General features: G+C 43.6%; 1 protein-coding gene across 1 annotated transcript in view; it reads left to right on the forward strand.

Annotated features, from left to right (window-relative positions):
• Positions 1-400: 400 nt before the first annotated feature.
• Positions 401-16732, forward strand: part of LOC117562420 (collagen alpha-3(IV) chain-like) — a gene marked incomplete at its 5' end in the record, with an annotated part of 39339 nt that continues 23007 nt past the window's right edge. Inside the window, 14 exons of the mRNA XM_034240249.1 lie at positions 401-688; positions 1211-1269; positions 2726-2815; positions 6930-7064; positions 7715-7813; positions 7915-8004; positions 9407-9546; positions 9906-10032; positions 12916-12996; positions 13812-13913; positions 14030-14077; positions 14154-14339; positions 14467-14597; positions 14809-14881. Coding sequence (XP_034096140.1) covers positions 401-688; positions 1211-1269; positions 2726-2815; positions 6930-7064; positions 7715-7813; positions 7915-8004; positions 9407-9546; positions 9906-10032; positions 12916-12996; positions 13812-13913; positions 14030-14077; positions 14154-14339; positions 14467-14597; positions 14809-14881 — 1649 coding nt within the window. The remainder of the gene's footprint in view (positions 689-1210; positions 1270-2725; positions 2816-6929; positions 7065-7714; positions 7814-7914; positions 8005-9406; positions 9547-9905; positions 10033-12915; positions 12997-13811; positions 13914-14029; positions 14078-14153; positions 14340-14466; positions 14598-14808; positions 14882-16732) is intronic.

Here is a 16732-nt window from a genome sequence, read left to right on the forward strand (position 1 = left end):
ATACAAACACGTGTATAAAACTTTCAAACTACTCAAATAATTAAGATATACCTTGAAACAACAAAGACATGCTTACAGGCCGTGTGTGTGATTCAGGCTCAGGTCTCACCATGCAGCAGCTTCAGAGGAGATATGGAGATGAGAAACGCAAGTCCTCCTCAGGCAGAGCAGCATGATTATAGCACATCCAACTAATAAAACAGATCAAATAGTGCAAGAGAATGTTTTGAGATGTGCAAGTAAATACAAATAACATTAAATAGTGCCAGAAGAGTCTGTGTACAAGTACATGGAATGTGATAAATAGTGATCAAGATGCAAACTGATGGATGTGTTTGTGGAAGTTGGCTTAATGATGGAATCACTGGACGGTGCAACACCATGTGACTCGTTGGTGCAGTACCACATTTAAACAGAGGGTGGTGCCAAACACACCAGATACACTGCCTGGAGTCACCTATGAGTCACTGGGCAACTGGGAGTCACTGGGAGTCACTGGGAGTCACTGGGCAGCTGGGAGTCACTGGGCAACTGGGAGTCACTGGGAGTCACTGGGCAGCTGGGAGTCACTGGGAGTCACTGGGCAGCTGGGAGTCACCGGGCAGCTGGGAGTCACTGGGCAGCTGGGAGTCACTGGGAGTCACTGGGAGTCACTGGGAGTCACGGGCAGCTGGGAGTCACTGGGCAGGTGGGAGTCACTGGGAAGCTGGGAGTCACTGGGCAGCTGGGAGTCACTGGGAAGCTGGGAGTCACTGGGAGTCACTGGGAGTCACTGGGCAGCTGGGAGTCACTGGGCAGCTGGGAGTCACTGCACACTTTTTATTTTATTTTATTTTATTATTTTATTTATTTTATTTATTTTATTTATTTTATTTATTTTATTTATTTTATTTATTTTATTTATTTTATTATGTTATTTATTTTATTTATTATTTATTTTTTATTTATTTTTTAGCATTATTTAGTAATCTTCCATATCACTAATGTTGGGGAATGTTCGGTTTGTGTTTGTGTAATGTGAAGAATGTACAAATCTATAAATACATTTAAAAAAAGAAGTATAGAATTATAAATGAACAAATCAAACCTCTCTATCCCTTGTCTTGCGACGACGCGGCCCAAAGGGACTGAAGGGGACCCTGGGCGATCTGGCGTTGGGGTCCCGGGGCCTGAGGGGCCTTTTGGGACCCCAGGGTTGATGGAGCGCCAGGGTCAGTGGGGAAGTTGGATCAAAGGCCAGAGTGGAGCCAAGGGGACCAGGAAGCACAGGTAAGGAGGCGTGGCCAAACTGAATCCATCCAACCTGTGACTAAAGAATCATTGACGTTTTATTTTATTGTATTTTGTATTATTATTATTTATTCTACTATTTCAACAATTAGACAGTTTATACATCCGAAAAACGAACACAATGAGTAGAAGCAGGAGAGCAGAGTTCATCCAGAGGAGGCTCCCGTTCCTCATCCAGCTGCAGGATCAAGAGAAAAGAGATTATTCTGTAATTAAATACGCACGCAGATAAACACCAATCCTATATGTACATACACCAAAAAATACATTCCTACAAGTCCATGTTCCGATAACAAGACAGTTTCATTTCTCATCCTATTTTTATATAAACTATGATAATTAAGATCATTCTGATAATAGTTATGGGGCCAATGGGGAGCCAGGAAGCACAGGCAAGGAGGCGTGGCCAAACTGAATCCATCCAACCTGTGACCGAAGATCAATGAAGTGTCCTCACAATCCAACATGTTATATATATATGTGTGTGTATATATGTATATATATATATATATATTTAAGCGTCTTTGAGCACCAGGAAAAGCGCTTTCAAATTATTATTATTATGATTATTATATGTGTGCATGCAGGGCCGGCCCTTGGCATAGGCAGTATAGGCGAATGCTAAGGGCGCATCAATCAATGGGGGGCGCCAACTTTTTAATTTCCAAAAAATATATGTTTTTAATTTCACAACAACACAATTTCCCGATTTTCGATCAACAAAGTACATCTTATTATCTTATACTAACAGAACTACGCCTATATTGCGAACAGCGCCCATAAACTATGACGCACCCCCCCCCAAATCAAGTTGAACTGCCCCAGCCGCAGTAAAAACCAGAGGTTTATGTGAAATAGTTCTTTTTTTTAAATAATGGTTTTAGTGCAATTATAGGTTTTAATTTTGTATTTGTGTGAATTTCAAATAAATCAAACTCCCAAAAAACGTATACAGCTTTTATTAACATTGGAATTTACTGTGTAAGCGGCCGCGGCGGGGGGGGGGGGGGGGGGGGGGCTTTAGAGAGCTCTCTCCTGAAAGACTGAGAGGCTCTGATAACCTCAGCTCAGTGAGGTAAAGGCACACCTTTATATGGTCATTACATTTATAAAACAATAAGAGAATAGCTTTTCATCTATTCTCTTATAGTATAAAATACTTTATGACAGTAAAAAAAAAGTTGTTATTAATAAACAAGAATTGGTCAGGGCCGGCCCTGTGTGCATGCTTAAGTAGATACATGTGTACGTGTACATATTTGTCATTTCAAACAAACCCCTATGTACTTTTTATTTTTATTTGATTTGACTAATTCTGTTTCCGTATTTAATTTGCCGTTTCCAGGTCTCTAAAGAGATTGATTCGCAAAACTGTACTTCTAATATAATGTGACCCCAATAAAGAATTAAAATATATATAAAATCCAACATGCAGGTCTCCGAGGGGACGGTGGCCCTCCAGGAGCCCTCGGGGGTCCAGGGGTCGATGGGGAACCAGGAGAGGCCGGACCACCAGGACTGAGAGGTTTCGTCTATCAGTCGATCAATGCTTCCCTTCTGCCTGACCCTTACCGTGTATGACCTCGAAGCAACTTAGAATCAGCTGCTGTCGAGAGAAAAGGACGAGTTAGGCAAAGAAACATAATATCGATATCAAGTCTTTTAAGATCATTTCTTTGAATGCAAGCATGACGACTCCTTCTGAGTGACAGACTCTCTTATAGGGAGACATCAGACATCATTTACCTGACTCACACCCTACAAAGAACAGTTGGGTATTCAGATAGAGACAAGGTGTTCAGATAGAGACAAGGTCTTCAGATAGAGACAAGGTGTTCAGATAGAGACAAGGTCTTCAGATAGAGACAAGGTGTTCAGATAGAGACAAGGTGTTCAGATAGAGACAAGGTGTTAAGATAGAGACAAGGTGTTCAGATAGAGACAAGGTCTTCAGATAGAGACAAGGTGTTAAGATAGAGACAAGGTCTTCAGATAGAGACAAGGCGTTCAGATAGAGACAAGGTGTTCAGATAGAGACAAGGTCTTCAGATAAAGACAAAGGCATTCAGATAGAGACAAGGTCTTCAGATAGAGACAAGGTGTTCAGATAGAGACAAGGTGTTCAGATAGAGACAAGGTCTTCAGATAGAGACAAGGTGTTCAGATAGAGACAAGGTGTTCAGATAGAGACAAGGTCTTCAGATAGAGACAAGGTGTTCAGATAGAGACAAGGTGTTCAGATAGAGACAAGGCATTCAGATAGAGACAAGGTCTTCAGATAGAGACAAGGTCTTCAGATAGAGACAAGGTCTTCAGATAGAGACAAGGTCTTCAGATAGAGACAAGGTGTTCAGATAGAGACAAGGTGTTCAGATAGAGACAAGGTGTTAAGATAGAGACAAGGTGTTAAGATAGAGACAAGGTGTTCAGATAGAGACAAGGTCTTCAGATAGAGACAAGGTCTTCAGATAGAGACAAGGTGTTCAGATAGAGACAAGGTGTTCAGATAGAGACAAGGTCTTCAGATAGAGACAAGATTTTCAGATAGAGACAAGGTGTTCAGATAGAGACAAGGGTCTTCAGATAGAGAACAAGGTGTTCAGATAGAGACAAGGGTGTTCAGATAGAGACAGGTGTTAAGATAGAGACAAGGTGTTCAGATAGAGACAAGGTGTTCAGATAGAGACAAGGTCTTCAGATAGAGACAAGGTGTTCAGATAGAGACAAGGTCTTCAGATAGAGACAAGGTCTTCAGATAGAGACAAGGTGTTCAGATAGAGACAAGGTGTTCAGATAGAGACAAGGTGTTCAGATAGAGACAAGGTCTTCAGATAGAGACAAGGCATTCAGATAGAGACAAGGTCTTCAGATAGAGACAAGGTCTTCAGATAGAGACAAGGTGTTCAGATAGAGACAAGGTGTTCAGATAGAGACAAGGTCTTCAGATAGAGACAAGATCTTCAGATAGAGACAAGGTGTTCAGATACAGACAAGGTTTTCAGATAGAGACAAGGTGTTCAGATACAGACAAGGTGTTCAGATAGAGACAAGGTGTTCAGATAGAGACAAGGTGTTCAGATAGAGACAAGGGCTTCAGATAGAGACAAGGTCTTCAGATAGAGACAGGTCTTCAGATAGAGACAAGGTGTTCAGATACAGACAAGGTTTTCAGATAGAGACAAAGGTGTTCAGATACAGACAAGGTGTTCAGATAGAGACAAGGTGTTCAGATAGGACAAGGCATTCAGATAGAGACAAGGTCTTCAGATAGAGACAAGGTCCTTCAGATAGAGACAAGGTGTTCAGATAGAGACAAGGTGTTCAGATAGAGACAAGGTGTTCAGATAGAGACAAGGTGTTCAGATAGAGACAAGGTGTTCAGATAGAGACAAGGTCTTCAGATAGAGACAAGGTCTTCAGATAGAGACAAGGTCTTCAGATAGAGACAAAGGTGTCAGAGACAAGGTCTTTCAGATAGAGACAAGGTCTTCAGATAGAGACAAGGTCTGTCAGATAGAGACAACCAGGTCTCAGATAGAGACAAGGTGTTCAGATAGAGACAAGGTGTTCAGATAGAGACAAGGTGTTCAGATAAGACAAGGTCGTCAGAATCAAGAATACCTTACTCGTCCCACAGAGGGGGACATGTACATAGTTACAGCACAAAGAGCCAAAGACAGCTTCATGTTAACTAAGAAGCTGCATACAAAAACATATTCAACATAAAAGAATGATAACAATTACACAATTGAACAAAATAAACCTCCTGTAACAGTTCTGAGGATTTAGCAGCCAGGTATATTACACATTATTAAACGGCATTTATATAAATATATATATATATATATATACATATATAAATATATTGCACATATTGCACATACCTCCTGTCCTTCCTGTAGTGTCATGCAATCCTTCGTGAACACATCTGTTATCAGACATACTTTGCCATTCCCAGGATACCACTTAACAGTTACACTACACTGTATTAAGCTTATTGTGCAACATCCGCTTCTCCATGTCTCTTCTACATCAACATGTGTCCACTCTTCTTCATGTCTCTTCTACATCAACATGTGTCCCCTCTTCTTCATGTCTCTTCTACATCAACATGTGTCCCCTCTTCTTCATGTCTCTTCTACATCAACATGTGTCCACTCTTCTTCATGTCTCTTCTACATCAACATGTGTCCTCTCTTCTTCATGTCTCTTCTACATCAACATGTGTCCTCCTCTTTCTCTTCTACTCAACTCTTCTTCATTCTCTTCTACATCAACATGTGTCCCCTCTTCTTCATGTCTCTTCTACATCGACATGTGTCCACTCTTCTTCATGTCTCTTCTACATCAACATGTGTCCACTCTTCTTCATGTCTCTTCTACATCAACATGTGTCCCCTCTTCTTCATGTCTCTTCTACATCAACATGTGTCCCCTCTTCTTCATGTCTCTTCTACATCAACATGTGTCCCCTCTTCTTCATGTCTCTTCTACATCAACATGTGTCCCCTCTTCTTCATGTCTCTTCTACATCAACATGTGTCCCCCTCTTCTTCAATGTCTCTTCTACATCAACATGTGTCCCCTCTTCTTCATGTCTCTTCTTACATCAACATGTGTCCCCTCTTCTTCATGTCTCTTCTACATCAACATGTGTCCCCTCTTCTCCATGTCTCTTCTCATCAACATGTGTCCCCTCTTCTTCATGTCTCTTCTACATCAACATGTGTCCCCTTCTCCACATTCTTCATGTCTCTTCTACATCAACATGTGTCCCCTCTTCTTCATGTCTCTTCTACATCAACATGTGTCCCCTCTTCTTCATGTCTCTTCTACATCAACATGTGTCCCCTCTTCTTCATGTCTCTTCTACATCAACATGTGTCCCCTCTTCTTCATGTCTCTTCTACATCAAACATGTGTCCCCTCTTCTCCATGTCTCTTCTTCATCAACATGTGTCCCCTCTTCTTCATGTCTCTTCTACATCAACATGTGTCCACTCTTCTTCATGTCTCTTCTACATCAACATGTGTCCCCTCTTCTTCATGTCTCTTCTACATCAACATGTGTCCCCTCTTCTTCATGTCTCTTCTACATCAACATGTGTCCCCTCTTCTTCATGTCTCTTCTACATCAACATGTGTCCCCTCTTCTTCACGTCTCTTCTACATCAACATGTGTCCCCTCTTCTTCATGTCTCTTCTACATCAACATGTGTCCCCTCTTCCTCATGTCTCTTCTACATCAACATGTGTCCCCTCTTCTTCATGTCTCTTCTACATCAACATGTGTCCCCTCTTCTTCATGTCTCTTCTACATCAACATGTGTCCCCTCTTCTTCATGTCTCTTCTACATCAACATGTGGTCCCCTCTTCTCCATGTCTCTTCTACATCAACATGTGTCCCCTCTTCTTCATGTCTCTTCTACATCAACATGTGTCCCCTCTGTGGAAAGAGACTCTGAAAGTTTCAGGAACAAAGATTCTCTCTCTTTTTGATCCATTTCTATAAAAACCTGTCTGAAAATGAGCTGATCAGATTTTGGCCACTTTATGATGTCATAACGATGTTTCGTCTTGAGTAACCATTAGCCTTTTAAACCATAATTGCCATAACAACCTGTTTCTCTGTTGGCAGGTGAGAAGGCTGTAGACGGGGTCAGGGGGTCTCAGGGACCCCAGGGGCCTCAGGGGGACCGAGGATATGCTGGACCTAAAGGACTCCAGACCGATGTGGAGATGTACGGGGATCCTGGAGACCTGGGAGACTCTGGTAATCTATTCCTGTTGGTTCTACATGAGAACCGTAGTACTAGTTAGTCAGGAACCTGGATGCAAAGAACAACACTGAGACCCGTGGTCTGTGGTCGACTGCTTTGAAGCCTAGAGTTTGACACAAACACAATATGTCGTCTAGTGACTAGAAAAACAAATGTACTCGATGATAAATATACACATTTTAGGAAAGTCACGAAGTTTGAGCAGTGTGGCTTTTATATGGACTGTTACACATAACTGCAGTTTGCCTCATCATCCTCAGTGACGCACACGCCCATGTTTCTCACTCAAATGTAAGAACAACTTATTAAAAGGATCAGTTCAATGCAACTAATGTCGTCTTAGTTTTATTGCATGATGTTAAAATTGGTGTTTCTCATTTACAAGGTTTTAATAACTCAGACACTGATGGTGCAGCGCTGTACTCTCCCTCCTTATATAGGCTTTTCTTCCCGACCAAATTGTTTAGGGGGCACATTATTGAAAACAGTTTGAGAACCACTGGTCTAAGTCCTGAGGATCCTCCCTTCCCAGGTCAGGGAGAAGTGGTTTTAAAAAGGCATCATTTTTACTAAATGACTGCAGCCCCATCCAGGTGTTCTACCTGTCTCACACTTGTCTTTCTGCTTCCTGTCTCACCCTCAGGGCCCACTGGTCTCACTGGTACCAAAGGAGAAAGGGGTCTCCAGGGGCCACAGGGGCCCGACGGCAGCAATGGTAGACCAGGGTTTGGCGGCCCACAAGGTGAAATGAAAAGCTCTTTATTTGGCAGTCAAATTAAAGGGAATGCATGTCCGATGAATTTAGGATAATAACGGACATTTTAATGGATGTGTTCCTGTCAGGACCTCCTGGAGACCCCGGCAGGGGAGGAGAGCAAGGGCCTCCCGGTCCCTTTGGATACAACGGACACCAAGGAGAGATGGGGAAGCCAGGTACAGTCCCCCTGTCCTTCCTGTCCTCTAGTCTGGAGGTCAATGGTTTCCTGAAATGAGGTCTGTGGTAAACAGAAGCTGAAGAGACTTTAAAGTTTTGTTCTACCACATAAAATACGTCAGTAAATACCCCGCTGCTGGATTCAAAAACTGTTGTTGTTAACAAGTGTCTAAATGAGACGACTAAACGTCACCACGCCAAACGCCTTTAGCTTAGCGGCGGTGACGTGAAGTCATGTGACCGTGCTGAAGTTCCTTTATAGCCCAACATTAGCCACCTTTAGCTTAGCGGTGGTGACGTGAAGTCATGTGACCGTGCTGTAGTTCCTTTATAGCCCAACATTAGCCACCTTTAGCTTAGCGGTGGTGACGTGAAGTCATGTGACCGTGCTGTAGTTCCTTTATAGCCCAACATTAGCCACCTATAGCTTAGCGGTGGGGACGTGAAGTCATGTGACCGTGCTGTAGTTCCTTTATAGCCCAACATTAGCCACCTATAGCTTAGCGGTGGTGACGTGAAGTCATGTGACCGTGCTGTAGTTCCTTTATAGCCCAACATTAGCCGCCTTTAGCTTAGCGGTGGAGACGTGAAGTCATGTGACCGTGCTGTAGTTCCTTTATAGCTCAACATTAGCCGCCTTTAGCTTAGCGGTGGTGACGTGAAGTCATGTGACCCGTGCTGTAGTTCCTTTATAGCCCAACATTAGCCACCTTTAGCTTAGCGGTGGTGACGTGAAGTCATGTGACCGTGCTGTAGTTCCTTTATAGCCCAACATTAGCCACCTTTAGCTTAGCGGTGGTGACGTGAAGTCATGTGACCATGCTGTAGTTCCTTTATAGCCCAACATTAGCCACCTATAGCTTAGCGGTGGTGACGTGAAGTCATGTGACCGTGCTGTAGTTCCTTTATAGCCCAACATTAGCCACCTTTAGCTTAGCGGTGGTGACGTGAAGTCATGTGACCGTGCTGTAGTTCCTTTATAGCCCAACATTAGCCGCCTTTAGCTTAGCGGTGGTGACGTGAAGTCATGTGACCGTGCTGTAGTTCCTTTATAGACCAACATTAGGTTTTACCTCAGTAATCATGTACAGATGAAGTAGAGAATACAGTACAACATTCGCCCCTGAGATGTAGTGGATCATAACATTTCAATACTCAAATACTCTAAAACTATACTTTAGTAGGAAATATACCCCATCACATGACTGAAAACCCACCTGTTAAATTCAAAGGCTCTATTGTCATGCCTTGCTTATATGGTGGTTGTATCTTTTTTTTTTAGTTCTTTAAAATGTTCTTTCTGCTACTTAAGAGTCATACCTTTTAAAAGTAACATTAAATAACATGATTTAATGCATGGACTCTCAGAAGATCATATTTACACATCTTGTTTCTATCCAGGTCTCAAAGGGGGGACAGGTTGTGCAGGTTCTTGTGGGGAACCTGGACCGGACGGACCACCAGGACCAGGAGGACTTAAAGGTGCTAAAGGAGAAGCGAGCCCACCTGGACCAGGATCTAAAGGACCTCCAGGGGGAAAGGTAGCACACAAATACAGGGACATACTGACACGTAATATCTCCAGATTAAATATTTCCTATTCAATGCAGACCTGGAGTTCTGTCCGAAGCATCTGTCAAACTAGATGTCTGACTTTTAGAATATTGTTAATATGAATGTGATCTCTCATAATGAATCAAGGTTAAGTTGCTTTATCCCCTAACCTGATATCTTTGTATGCAGATGACTTCCTGCTTCCTGTCGCCGGTCTTTATCCTTGTTTGTTTCTGTTTTACGTTTTCCGATTAACTTGAAGATATGTCTTTATGACCCTGATGTGAGCACCTTAAAAGACATTTTGAAATAAAACAATAAATAAAGTATCGTCTCCTCCTTTAAGGGAAATTCAGGGTGTTCAGGATCACCGGGGCCAGATGGGCAACCAGGGGACAACGGAGAGCCTGGTCCTCCAGGAGAAAGTGGCTCCTGTGGCCCCAAAGGAGGGTCTGGACCCGCGGGATGTAGAGGTATATCTGCAGTTTATCCACTTCATACATCATATATCTGCAGTTTATCCAGTTTATACATCATATATCTGCAGTTTATCCAGTTCATACATCATATATCTGCAGTTTATCCAGTTTATACATCATATATCTGCAGTTTATCCAGTTTATACATCATATATCTGCAGTTTATCCAGTTTATACATCATATATCTGCAGTTTGTACAGAGGTTTTACTTCTATCAGAATATCAAACTTCATCATTGTTTGTATCATCATATTCGGAGGCGCCCATTTCAGGCTCAAATAATCACAACTATGGTTCAAAACTGTCTGAAAACTGTGAAGGCCTTTTTCTCAGACTCATGAGAAGCGTCCTCATGTCCTCATGTCCTCATGTCCTCATGTCCTCATGTCCTCATGTCCTCATGTCATGTGAAATATCTTGCTGAGTAATTGGAGAACACACACAGTAAAGATCATTGTGAAACTTCAGGGTCAGGTAGAGCAGGTCTCTAAACCTCTTAATGTGTTTCAGGGTCAGGTAGAGCAGGTCACTAAACCTCTTAATGTGTTTCAGGGTCAGGTAGAGCAGGTCACTAAACGTCTTAATGTGTTTCAGGGTCAGGTAGAGCAGGTCACTAAACCTCTTAATGTGTTTCAGAGTCAGGTAGAGCAGGTCTCTAAACCTCTTAATGTGTTTCAGGGTCAGGTAGAGCAGGTCACTAAACCTCTTAATGTGTTTCAGGGTCAGGTAGAGCAGGTCACTAAACCTCTTAATGTGTTTCAGGGTCAGGTAGAGCAGGTCACTAAACCTCTGAATGTGTTTCAGGGTCAGGTAGAGCAGGTCTCTAAACCTCTTAATGTGTTTCAGGGTCAGGTAGAGCAGGTCACTAAACCTCTTAATGTGTTTCAGGGTCAGGTAGAGCAGGTCACTAAACGTCTTAATGTGTTTCAGGGTCAGGTAGAGCAGGTCACTAAACCTCTTAATGTGTTTCAGGGTCAGGTAGAGCAGGTCTCTAAACCTCTTAATGTGTTTCAGGGTCAGGTAGAGCAGGTCACTAAACCTCTTAATGTGTTTCAGGGTCAGGTAGAGCAGGTCACTAAACCTCTTAATGTGTTTCAGGGTCAGGTAGAGCAGGTCACTAAACCTCTTAATGTGTTTCAGGGTCAGGTAGAGCAGGTCACTAAACCTCTTAATGTGTTTCAGGGTCAGGTAGAGCAGGTCACTAAACGCCTTAATGTGTTTCAGGGTCAGGTAGAGCAGGTCACTAAACCTCTTAATGTGTTTCAGGGTCAGGTAGAGCAGGTCACTAAACCTCTTAATGTGTTTCAGGGTCAGGTAGAGCAGGTCACTAAACGTCTTAATGTGTTTCCAGGGTCAGGTAGTAGAGCAGGTCACTAAACGCCTTAATGTGTTTCAGGGTCAGGTAGAGCAGGTCACTAAACGCCTTAATGTGTTTCAGGGTCAGGTAGAGCAGGTCACTAAACCTCTTAATGTGTTTCAGGGTCAGGTAGAGCAGGTCACTAAACCTCTTAATGTGTTTCAGGGTCAGGTAGAGCAGGTCACTCAACGCCTTAATGTGTTTCAGGGTCAGGTAGAGCAGGTCACTAAACGCCTTAATGTGTTTCAGGGTCAGGTAGAGCAGGTCACTAAACCTCTTAATGTGTTTCAGGGTCAGGTAGAGCAGGTCACTAAACCTCTTAATGTGTTTCAGGGTCAGGTAGAGCAGGTCACTAAACCTCTTAATGTGTTTCAGGGTCAGGTAGAGCAGGTCACTAAACCTCTTAATGTGGTTCAGGGTCAGGTAGAGCAGGTCACTAAACCTCTTAATGTGTTTCAGGGTCAGGTAGAGCAGGTCACTAAACGCCTTAATGTGTTTCAGGGTCAGGTAGAGCAGGTCACTAAACCTCTTAATGTGTTTCAGGGTCAGGTAGAGCAGGTCACTAAACCTCTTAATGTGTTTCAGGGTCAGGTAGAGCAGGTCTCTGAACCTCTTAATGTGTTTCAGGGTCAGGTAGAGCAGGTCACTCAACGCCTTAATGTGTTTCAGGGTCAGGTAGAGCAGGTCTCTAAACCTCTTAATGTGTTTCAGGGTCAGGTAGAGCAGGTCTCTAAACCTCTGAATGTGTTTCAGGGTCAGGTAGAGCAGGTCACTAAACCTCTTAATGTGTTTCAGGGTCAGGTAGAGCAGGTCACTAAACCTCTTAATGTGTTTCAGGGTCAGGTAGAGCAGGTCTCTGAACCTCTTAATGTGTTTCAGGGTCAGGTAGAGCAGGTCACTCAACGCCTTAATGTGTTTCAGGGTCAGGTAGAGCAGGTCTCTGAACCTCTTAATGTGTTTCAGGGTCAGGTAGAGCAGGTCACTCAACGCCTTAATGTGTTTCAGGGTCAGGTAGAGCAGGTCACTAAACGTCTTAATGTGTTTCAGGGTCAGGTAGAGCAGGTCTCTAAACCTCTTAATGTGTTTCAGGGTCAGGTAGAGCAGGTCACTAAACCTCTTAATGTGTTTCAGGGTCAGGTAGAGCAGGTCACTAAACCTCTTAATGTGTTTCAGGGTCAGGTAGAGCAGGTCTCTGAACCTCTTAATGTGTTTCAGGGTCAGGTAGAGCAGGTCACTAAACGTCTTAATGTGTTTCAGGGTCAGGTAGAGCAGGTCACTAAACCTCTTAATGTGTTTCAGGGTCAGGTAGAGCAGGTCACTAAACCTCTTAATGTGTTTCAGGGTCAGGTAGAGCAGGTCTCTGAACCTCTTAATGTGTTTCAGGGTCAGGTAGAGCAGGTCACTAAACGTCTTAATGTGTTTCAGGGTCAGGTAGAGCAGGTCTCTAAACCTCTGAATGTGTTTCAGGGTCAGGTAGAGCAGGTCACTAAACGCCTCCATTAATGTGTCTGTCCTCCAGGTCCTCCTGGGAACCCTGGGGGAAAGGGTTGTGATGGTCCTGCCGGGACCAGCGGCCCCTTGGGACCCACCGGCCTCACAGGTACTGTAAGGAATACAATCAATATGTATATGGCGTAATTTTAATTAATACACTGTTCTAATTTAAAGCTGCTTTATTCTGAAAACCGGATGTTCACACACCCGACTTCCGGTTTTTGCGAGTAAATATTGTCAACTTCCGGTTAGCATTAGCATGTAGCTAATATTATGTTTTGTGTACATGTCATTTGTTAGACGCTTTTATCCAAAGTACTGTGGGCTGTCTCAGGGACAACGACATGCTGACTGCAGTGGGACTCGAACTTGCTATCCCCTGATTCGAAGTCCAGCACACTATCCACTGAGCCACAGCCTCCCATGTGTGCGTGAATTTAAGGAGAAATGACACGTGTCACTAAACACACTGTCTTTAGCCCTCACTTATTGACGCTGCAACACTATTATTAGGGAATCTTTAAATGACCAACAGATATTAGAATATTGTAAAACTAACATCAGAAAACGACAGGACGTGCCTTGGACCCGTCGACGTTAAGCCAATAGGAGAAGACTACAGATTACAAAATAGGAGGCCAGCTGGAAGCCGGTCTGCTTTCCCAGCTGACCAACACCAACGGAGCAGCAACCATCGGGGAGAGCCACCATCTTTGCAGTGTCCTTGTATCATCGTATCATTATTTTATTAAACACTGTTAACTTGTAAATAAGCTTCCTGGACTCTTTCCAGCTAATCCTGAGCTCAGAGCTAAAAAAAACTAGAGTACCAAAACCAGAGTGTTTGTGCCGCCAGGAAGCAGAACCACACACTGATCTAAAGACTTTAATGTGGGTTACTTATATCTTCTTCATTGTCAGGGAACAAGGGGGCCCCTGGAGATCCTGGTCCAGCGGGTCCCAGAGGGAACCAGGGCCAGGACGGTATACCTGGTCCTCCTGGGGAGAAAGGAGCTATGGGAGGTAGGAGACTGTGCTCAATGGTTCTGAATCCACCATACATGTTGAAAAGAGTTTCAGCTTAGAACCCAGTCTGGTGCTGGTCTGGATCTCTGATTGGTTGGTTTTCTGTCCCCCAGTTCCTGGGATCGGGTCTCGGGGCCCCGACGGGAAGACGGGTCCACCTGGTGAGTCCTGATCTGTAATCGAGTTTAGTTTTCAGTCAGAACTAAAGACGAGGATTAAACCCCACCCTCTCCTCAGGGTGTGTTGGAGGGGCGGGTCCTCCGGGGGCCTGCGGTCCACCGGGCCCTCCTGGTGCTGGGGGAAACCCAGGGTGTTCTGGTCCTCCGGGACCACCGGGCCCCTCTGGTTGTCCTGGAAAAGAGGGAGTCTGCATTGAAGGAGTCAAAGGAGAGAAAGGAATCCCTGGAGAACACGGACCCAAAGGTGAGGAAAGGCATCTCTATGGTTTGGCACTTATTGTAAATCGCTAAGTTTGCACCTGTATGAGTAGAATGGTCCTGTTTTAGCATATTTAGTGAGTGTAATGATGTGTGGAAACGTTCCTCTGCAGGTCCGACAGGTTACCGAGGTCCTCCTGGTCCTCCGGGTCCTGGCTTTAAAGGAGACGAGGGATTTAAAGGAGCTTCAGGAGACCAAGGACCACCTGGTAACCATGGAGACACTGGACCCCGGGGCCCGCCGGTCAGTACATCCCATAGTTATACATCTGAAAAGATACAGAAGGAAGATACATGTGTGTCCAGTTCGTCTCAGATTTGATTCTTACACTGGAATCTCAAATCAAAAGTATATATTCTTTCATATTCTATCAGGAAACTGAAGGAATTGTGTGTTTGATTGGATTTCCTCAAAACACCGTCTTTTTATTTTTACACGGTTGTTTAATTGACAGGGTGAAGACAAACCACCAGGCCCACCGGGACAGAAAGGCATGATGGGAGATACTGGAGTCACCGGACCTGTTGGTAAGGACTACAGTCGAAAAGAGTGTTGCAGGGATGTGGTGTTTCTGAGTTGGATTGGTTTTGGATTATAGCAAAAAATAATCTCTGTGTCAAACAAACATTTATGATTCTTACACGTTTAGTTCAGCAGGATAATCTCCACATATTAATACCAGTTTTCTGAAGTAAAGAGCTAATGTTGGACTATAAAGGAACTACAGCACGGTCACATGACTTCACGTCACCACCGCTAAGCTAAAGGAGGCTAATGTTGGGCTATTGATTGATTGATTGATTGAAAAGTTTATTAACAGCTTGTATATTGGGTACAGTACAGCTCAAAACATACAATTGTTAAGGGGATGCAGACCAGAGAAAGACTTTCGTCTTGTTTACATCAGGGTCCCCCATTTCCAATTCATCATGTCATTTAAGACATATAAGACATATTTGACATACAGATGGCTTATTTACAATTTACATACAGGTGGTTTTTTACATACAGATTGCTTATTTACAATTTTCATTTTAGATTTCGTTCTAATACATCCTAACCGGACAATTAAGACATACCAAGTCTACAGATATACAGTTAGTAACAGAGTCTAAAATGCGAGTATATACATAGATGGGGGGGGGGAAGCTGTCCATTGAACGACAGGTTGAGATTTGTACCATTACCGGGGCCAGTTTTGCAATGCTCTCCCCCGAAGGTGCTCTAAAAGAACTACAGCACAGTCACATGACTTCACGTCACCACCGCTAAGCTAAAGGAGGCTAATGTTGGGCTATAAAGGAACTACAGCACAGTCACATGACTTCACGTCACCACCGCTAAGCTAAAGGCGGCTAATGTTGGGCTATAAAGGAACTATAGCACGGTCACATGACTTCACGTCACCACCGCTAAGCTAAAGGAGGCTAATGCTGGGCTATAAAGGAACTACAGCACGGTCACATGACTTCACGTCACCACCGCTAAGCTAAAGGAGGCTAATGTTGGGCTATAAAGGAACTATAGCACGGTCACATGACTTCACGTCACCACCGCTAAGCTAAAGGAGGCTAATGTTGGGCTATAAAGGAACTATTGCACGGTCACATGACTTCACGTCACCACCGCTAAGCTAAAGGAGGCTAATGTTGGGCTATAAAGGAACTACAGCACAGTAGGGCTGGGCGATTTTTTCGGTTTTCACGATTAATCGCATTTTTACTTTCCTACGGTTTGTGAAATGGCTAAACCGAAAAACCGCGATTTTTTTTTGGATCTGTAATCAAGTTCCTGCCGTTGCTACATTAGTTCAAACAGTAACAACGCACTATTTTTCTTAGCGGATGCATGTCAATTTAAATCAATACAAAACTATTTTTTAAATCAATAAAATCATTTTCTAAATCCATAAAAGCATTTCAATTAATATTGGGAGTCATGTCGTTACTTTGCTGAGAATTTGGCCATGTAATAAGCGGGATAATGTGCACATTGCACATTGCATAATGTGCCTTCATGCCGATCCCTCCGCAAAAAAAAACGGCTCGTTCGCGGGCGAGAGCCGGCTCCCGTCGTTCACTTAAATAGTTCGCGACCGACACATCACTACGACAGACGTAGCATAAAAATGTCCACGAACACAGATGAAGAAGAACTCATTCCTAAAAAAGGTACCACTTCAGTAAGTTCAGTTGTATGGAAGTGGTTCGGGTACAAGCAGTCAGACATAGAACAAACAACTGTTCTGTGTAAGGTCTGTAGAAAGACGATCGCTGCAAAACATGGGAACACAACCAACTTATTCCAGCACCTGCGACAGAGACATGCAGTGGTGGAAGCTACATGAAGCTAACTTCCCAAGACTGAGTTATCTGGCC

Source organism: Gymnodraco acuticeps, unplaced genomic scaffold (genome assembly GCF_902827175.1).
Source record: "Gymnodraco acuticeps unplaced genomic scaffold, fGymAcu1.1, whole genome shotgun sequence".
Lineage (NCBI taxonomy): Eukaryota > Metazoa > Chordata > Actinopteri > Perciformes > Bathydraconidae > Gymnodraco > Gymnodraco acuticeps.